The sequence below is a fragment of the Nymphaea colorata genome, chromosome 8 (assembly GCF_008831285.2).
Source record: "Nymphaea colorata isolate Beijing-Zhang1983 chromosome 8, ASM883128v2, whole genome shotgun sequence".
Taxonomy (NCBI): Eukaryota; Viridiplantae; Streptophyta; class Magnoliopsida; order Nymphaeales; family Nymphaeaceae; genus Nymphaea; species Nymphaea colorata.
This window is the reverse complement of record NC_045145.1, coordinates 22187980-22195886: the sequence shown is the minus strand read 5'-3', so window position 1 is coordinate 22195886 and position 7907 is coordinate 22187980. Positions and strand designations below refer to the sequence as shown.

Genomic DNA, 7907 nt, shown 5'->3' with positions numbered 1-7907 from the left:
ATTTTAGGGGTAGTTTTCAGTTTTTTCTTTTTCATGTTCCACAATCTTAAGGTGGGAAAAAAGGAGTGATCCAAACACTCCGTATATATTCTTTCTCTAAGCAGTCCCTTACTGCTCCTCAGTAAAAAAAAAAAAAAATGGCGCCCCCCAGTAAAAAAAAAATTGGCTCTAACATTGAGTTGAAATGAATAACATTTTTGATCTCTTTCCTTTGTCAGATTGGTAAAAGTTTTTTGTTATCATTATCATAAAAGAACAAGCATAAAGGTGATAAGTAAAAACAGAAGTTTAACCATGCAGGTCGGAGAATTAGAACGTATGATAAGCCCCGTTTCGAAATTAACTAAAGGAAAATTATTGGCCTAACTCAGAAACTTACCTTTGTTTTATTTTTCAACAATCTAAACTATTAAACTAAGTGGAGATGGAGCCTCCATCAACTACTAAAATAAGAAGGATTCGATCTAGCAACTGAAGAGCGCGTTCGATTCCCGATGCAGAACGCGCTCTCATAATAATTATGAGTAAAGAAACATGCAAATAGTTTATTCTGTGACCGCTGCCATTTGCTTATGACCTCGTCGCCGTTGCAAGAATCGGCGTGGTTAAACTCGAGTGGATCTTCATAAAACATGCTTGAAATCGACTCAACAATATAGCGTAAGTTTGAACAACGGATTGAGCAACAATATAACATCAAATTCGAGAAACGAATCGAGCTTAAGTCAAGTTTTGATGAGCGAGTTCAAGTCGGGCTCGAGCTGAGTCCTATGCAGCCCCAGATGTGGTGGGTTTGGTGGGCATCACAGACTGCGTTGAAAAGTTAGTTGGATCTAAGATGGTGGATTTTTTTTTTTCTTTTTTGAAAATAAGTAGATGATCTTGAACTGATTTCATAAAAGGCAAAAAAAAAAAAAAAAAAAAAAAAAAACAGAATTTTGTCTAAGTTTTCTCCCCCTTTTTGTGATTCTCCAATTTTGAAGTGGAAAGGATGGTTGTGGTAAAAAAGTAAGTGGAGAAGTAAATGAATAAAAAGCTATCGTCTGTCGTCTCCACCCTATTTATAGGATCCAATTGTTGGTAACTCAGCATAAATATACCATGTTTAATCAATTTGTGCAATTGCTAGGATAGACATGTTATGCATTCTTTTGCACGGTTAATATTTATAATTTAGAGCATCTTTGTTTGTTTAATTGCTAGCATTACATATATGTGTGTGTATTTTACACTATCTTATATAATTTCTTAGCCTAATTTATAAAGTTTTTCTTTTTACCACACAACGTGTGCCTTCTTACCTAATTTTTTGGCTTTTGCTGATGATCCACCAATGCAGCAAGGCCATGATAACGACACAAAGAATAAGCAGAAATTCTTATCAAAAGCAAATCATCAAAACTTTTTTGCTACCCCATGATTCTCGTCTGTGCAGGTTTTTGCTTTTAAGATGACATCAATGGTGAATGGTCGTCCTTTTATCACTTTTAGGTATATAATTGAACTATCTAGAATAATCTACCTCCCTTATATGGTCGTTCGTTCTATGGTTATGGATGATTGAAAAAAAAAAAGGTGATGAATAATTTTGTTTTTTACTATTAGTTTACACATTTTTTCTTGTTATATATATATATATATATATATATAGAAAAATTGTATATAAATTTATAAAATAAAAGAAAAAAAAAGAAAAAAAAAGAAAAATATGATTATGCTTATTTAGGGTCACCGTACCATCTAACTAAGGATTGTTCATTTGAAGCAGATCAATAGTTTAGAAAAAAATAAAAAGAAAAAAATGAAAATTAAACCTACATGATGAAAATACCATCATTTTTTTTGTTTTTCTTTAACCATTATCATGATGAATCGAATGGTATTGGTTAGAGGTGACTTTGAAAAGACACAGTTATTATATATATATATATATATATATATATCAAGAACTGTACTCATAGACCGCCCCCTTTTGACTATACGTGGGAACTAGTCTTTATGATACCTTTGAAAGTCCAAGATGCCTTAGATGAAATAATAATACAAACGTAGAATGACTAGATTTTTTTTTTTTTTTTTGAAAGGTAAGTTGAGGCTTTTGCTAAAAAATATGAGAACAGTTATAGTATTGAACTTCGAAGGTCTTCAGTTTAGTCAACAGCAACATTATTCGAACTCTTGTTAGTTTTTTCTTATTACTAAACACTTCATGCCATATGCAGTAGAAAGTGTAAGCAGATTGCTCAATGCATCTGGGTTTATATTTTTCACATGGGAATCTGACTAGCAACTGAATATGAATCCACTTGTAACTCGACCTGATTAGGGGAACAAACGCTTTTCAAGCACAGTAAGAAACAAAAAGTTTTGAACATTAGAAGGGACCATCGTCACTTGGCAGTGATCAATGGGTGCTGTATAAATGTGAATGTGAAAGCCCCACCTGTAAGGCTGCTCCAAGGGACCCACCACATCAAAAGGAAAAACACAAAAAAATGAAAAACGATTTAAGCAAAGATCTAGAGTCCGTCTCGTCTTTACTGCCTGTCATTATTGGTTTCAATTCTTTCCCTTCATTGTTGAGCTGTAGCCCCTCAGGAACAAACAAAATCTTCGCTACTCACTATTTCCAACCACTCCCCTTTTCTCTTGTTCGCCGGAGTGGAACAGGGGCTCAAGAATTTTCTTGAGTTTTATTGATTCTGTCAAGGAAAGTAAAGCGGGAAGCCTCTGGAGATGGCTACTTTTGCTGGTACAACGCAAAAGTGCAAAGCTTGTGAGAAGACCGTCTACTTGGTGGATCAGCTTACAGCAGACAACAAGGTCTACCACAAAGCCTGCTTCCGTTGCCATCACTGTAAAGGCACTCTTAAGGTACATACCCTCCTCTATCTTTTTCCGAAAATGATTTACTCCGTATGGTTTCTGCTGTTTGCGTTTGTTGTTCCTGTTCTTTCAAGAATCCTTCTGTTCGTGTTTGTTGCTATCTGATTTCGTCAAGGGTGGTGGTGTTTTTTGTTTATTTGATTGACTTTTGTATCCGGGTATTTGATGTGTGTTCGTAATTTTGCTCTCAATTGGTAGTGTGTGATATCTATTCCTGCAGGTGCTTACACAGCCCTTGATGGTTGTAATTCGTAGTTTTGATTTCTCTTTCTTATGGGCACCAGTATCTATAGGTTGCGATCTCCTTTGCAACTGGTGTATATAACGGTCTTGGTGGTTTTAGTACTTTTAACTGTTAATTTTTTGTGGTTGCTGTTCGATCTTTTGGAGGATTCTTTTTGCATGCGCTCTGAACCTGCCATAGAGCGTTGGGTATCTGATGGTTGATGGTCTAGTTATGTATCCTTTATTTTGTTCTGTTGATATTGTTTATTGTGAATGATTCTGCAACTTCCTGTTCCTCCTTTGGGGATTGAAAATAACACCTGTGCTTTGTTTTTTCCTTTTGGTTATTGGGCGCCTGAGTTCTGGCACGAGTTCTCCTTTCTCCGTTTCTTCGGGCTGGTAGTCTAGTACTTGCTATGTTTTATATTGTCGCATACGCGAGCCACATTTCGTCTTTAGCTTTTTCAAGTGGCCACCGTACTGTCTAGTGCTTAACTTCTTGCTTAACTGAACCATTGAAAAACTGTGTGCCTTACATGGTTTGTCCTGATGTAATTGTTATGTTCTTGAAAGCAAGTGGTGCAAGTTCAGACTTCAGAGCATGGAATCTGGAGTTTTTTTTCCTTTTGTGACATCATCTGGCTCTCATTTTTCTAACATTTCCTGGTCGAATATACACATCGATCATGGAACCATTACTATTCATCTTGGTTGCTCGCATCCTGGTATATCTCATGTAAGATCTGTGAGGACTTTTTTCTTTTGATTTGAGGCTAATTCAAATGCGTAGGGGATATTGTCCATTGGAAAGTTTTCAAGAACTCAACCAGATGAATAATGCTTCCTTACAATAAGTGTGTAACTGCCTCAAACGTTTGTACCTTCTAACCACAATCAACTTTAAGAACCTAATTAAATGTGACCAGTGGTCTATACTGTCTAGTTATATCTAAGAATTTTGGGAGATACAGTTAGTACTTAGTAACTGAGGAAATACACAAAGTTGGTCTTAGCTTTACTGTCATATTCAACTTATCAACCTGGACATATGCATGCCACTCTTTGAAGTTTGAACTACAGAGAGAATAGGCGTAACGACTCAACCCACACTAGGCTCGGGTGCCTAGTCAGGTGGATCCCAACCTGCTATCTAGTAGTTTCTTCTTCCAGCCCGAAAAAGGCTAGGAACCAGGACATCAACCACTTTAACAACCCCCTTTATAAGTCTTTCAAAATCCCTCACAATTTTAGATACATGACTAAACTTTTAGGTTATTATAATGCCCCTCTCCCTTTTAAGGCACATGTGTCCGCGCGTGTAGGACCCCATGTCCGAGTGTTGAACTGTTCTATAATATCATTGTAACAACCTGACCTACACCCACATTGCGCTTGGCCCCCTGGTCCTACTGATCCCAAACCCTCCCTAGCAGTTTCAGTTTCCATCCCAAAAAAGGCTAGAAATCAAAACAACAACCACTTTAATAACTCCATTTATAAGTCCCCCAAAATCCCTCACATTCTTAGATATGAGATTAAACTTTTGGGGTGTTACAATAGGCATGGCAGCCTTTTATTTAAATTAATAAGAGCTTGGATACTTTGAAATAATCATGATGAAAGATCTCAATGAACTTTTGTGAACTATTAGGTTAGAGTTAGTTCCGGGAAAATGAGGGAAACAATCAATAACCAAGAAACACTATTTTCGTACATGCAAGGTTCCCTTCCCAACCCTTTACTATTTTTCAACGAAAGAACAGCTGAGAATACTATGTGGTTGTTTTTAGCATTGGACTGAAAATTGTTTCAGTACTTTTGAAATTCATTTAAGAACTATTGGTACTCTAAAACTAGGTGATGAATATTTTCAGTACCTTCCTAGCTAATCGACTGTAGAATCTGACCATTGAGACCCTTTCATAATCATAGTGCAGCAGAAGAATTTCTTTTTAGGGTAAGTATTTGTTCTACAACTGCCAAACCACTTGGTGGTTAAAACTCTTGCATTAGAGTCAAGTGCATGGGGCATGCTATATTACCTAGCACAATAATAGTGTGTAGTACTATTTCTACATGCATGTTTCCATGTGCTTTTGGTAGTTCTTTGACAGTCTGAGGATCTTCTTCTTTTTCAGCTTAGCAATTATTCTTCGTTTGAGGGTGTCCTATACTGCAAGCCACACTTTGATCAACTTTTCAAGCGAACTGGCAGTCTGGACAAAAGTTTTGAAGGTGGGAAAGTTGTTCCTTTATGTATTTTTATGTGCTGTAACTTATTCTTCTATTTTTCACAATTAAATTTGCGTAGGCATCCCAAGGGTTGTTAAAGCGACAAATGGTCATGAGGTACTAATCCTTGTCCTGTATGCACACTCTGATGTTTACTTTCTCTGACCTGAATCCGAATTTCACTATAGGTTTACCAGATAAGTTCTAGAATGGGGTTCACTTAATTTTGTTTTGCAGGGCAATTCCAGCAGAGTATCAACCTTGTTTGCTGGCACTCAGGAAAAATGTGTTGCTTGTAAGAAGACTGTGTACCCCATTGAAAAGGTAGTGATAAATCACTTTCTGTCATTCTTGGTCTTATCATCTATTGATTCTATTCAATAAAAGCTGCGGTAATATAATTTTCCATGTGATTATCTTTTCATGTTAAAAGTCTTTACATTCGTTGAGCCACAACTTCAAAATTTCACAATATTTGATAAACAGAGTTTGGGGCAGACCTGTAGAGAAATGTCAGAGACTTGTGATCTTTGTAATGAAAATAATCACTTTGATGTGTCTGCTTTTTATGATCTTCAAGTTGAGAGTTCAGTGGCCATACAGATATAGCTTGTTGTTTGACCATTCTGAGATGTTTCAGACTCTCAAGTGATCCCCCTGAACACTGTAATGCATTCCCCCAGTAAAGATGTGTATTAATATTCGGGCTACTCAGGCTTTCAGCTCTTTATCTTTTCCAGTTTCATCAGTGACATCTTTCTCCCCCTCTCCCAAAGGTATGTGTGTCAAAATTTGTTCTCCTCAGGTTTTCAGATCTGTTCACTTTTGTGAGTTCTAGTCAATCACAAAGCCACCCACACCGTCCATTCTGACATAGTGGTCCACTATACTTTTCCAAGTAACACCATTTCTTCTTGAATTATGGAGTCCTTCTGTTCTACAATGCCTATTGGCCTCACTGAATATGTCAAGCCTCATTTAGCTGTATTGCTTGTTCTTTAAGAATACGTGAAGGATCAGGAATGTATTTTCTCAACATCGATACATGAAAAACGTTATGGATTCTAGGCAACTGAAGTCGACATGCTACATCCCCAATTCTTTTTGAGATTTCATATGGCCCAATATACTGTGGACTGAGTTTAGCACACTTTCCAAACCTAGCTACTCCTTTCCAAGGCGACACTCTCACTCTCAATGTGCTGGTTTTCAAGCAAAATGTCATAGAGTTTTTAAGAAGTAAAGATGTCGGATATACTGCTTCTTTGTTCATAGGTCTAAGACATTACTGCCACATCAGACCTCATTCTGTTGCTATTTTTCACTCCGTTGGTAATTGGTTGTTACCCTTTTAATCAAAGGTCTCTTGTTGTCATTTGTTAAATCAGGTAGGTGCATTTTTGTGTTGGCAGGTGTTAAGAACTTTTGAAGTTTGCCTTTGGTAATCTTGGTGCAAATAACTGAATATTTTTTTCCTTTTCTTCGTTATCAGTAATAACTAATAAGGATAATGTTTTTTAGTGAAACTTGTCTCTCTGCATGATCCCAGAAATTTTCTGCAACAATTGCTAATGATGATGATGGACTGATGCTAAGCCTCTGAATCTCAAATTATACACTACTGTTCTGTCATGTTTAGGGTCAATAGGTACAGAAGCATGCCCAGAATGTTTAAAGTAACCACAGTCAAACTATTTTTCCAGACGGCAATGAAAGGGCACATAAACTTTCCCAACTTAATTTTGGTAGAGGATTCATACATGAATCTTTCTGCTCAAAAATGAAAAATTCAAACTGTCCACAAAAGACAGGCGCAATTGTTCACACTTCAAGGTAGTTGTTATTTTTCCAAAGCTGACCACGCTTTTGTTTATAGCACTTGCATTTTCTTAACTACAAAGAATCCAAAAGTGGTGCATGATGCATGAAGTATTTATGTCTCATGGAAAGTTTGTTTGCAGGTTGCAGTTGATGGCACTTCGTATCATAAATCCTGTTTTAAGTGCACTCATGGTGGCTGTGTAATCAGCCCATCCAACTATGTCGCTCATGAGCATAGGCTGTACTGCAAGCATCATCATTCACAACTTTTCAAGGAGAAGGGTAACTTCAGCCAGCTAGATAAGACTGAGCATGGCAAAGGGGTGACTGAGGACACAGTGGCAGCCGAGTAAGTCGGGTGCATGTAGCCGTTACAATTGGATTAGGTGTGTCTCTAAGAAAATTTGGGCAGTTGCAAGAAGGACATAATTTTTGGTGCTTTCCTGAGTGATTCTTTAAAGTTTGCTGTTGATGTATGTGTCACTGCAAGGTACCTGAATAAACTGGAGTGGTTTCCTCTGTTACGATAAGCATGTAGAATGTAGTTCTTTCTTAGTTGGTCATGTATTTTGAACTTCCAATAAGATGTATACCATCTCGTTGAATTGTCCTCTCAAGGTAAAGAATGAGTCGTTAATTTTGTTTTATTTTTTTAAGATGAGGACGGCAGGTTGTTGGAGTTAGTCTTCACATGGATGACAGAATGGGCACGATGATTTCACAGGAAACTTGCCAGGTTCCTT

The 7907-nt window shown here is 37.1% G+C and overlaps 1 protein-coding gene across 1 annotated transcript; it reads left to right on the top strand.

Annotated features, from left to right (window-relative positions):
- Positions 1-2537: 2537 nt before the first annotated feature.
- LOC116258659 (LIM domain-containing protein WLIM1-like) lies at positions 2538-7811 on the top strand. Its single transcript, XM_031635938.2, has 5 exons — positions 2538-2874; positions 5250-5346; positions 5423-5460; positions 5581-5667; positions 7305-7811. Exons 1-5 carry the CDS (start codon positions 2737-2739, stop codon positions 7515-7517), a joined length of 573 nt encoding a protein of 190 aa, XP_031491798.1. The 5' UTR covers positions 2538-2736; the 3' UTR covers positions 7518-7811.
- The last annotated feature ends 96 nt before the right edge of the window (positions 7812-7907 follow it).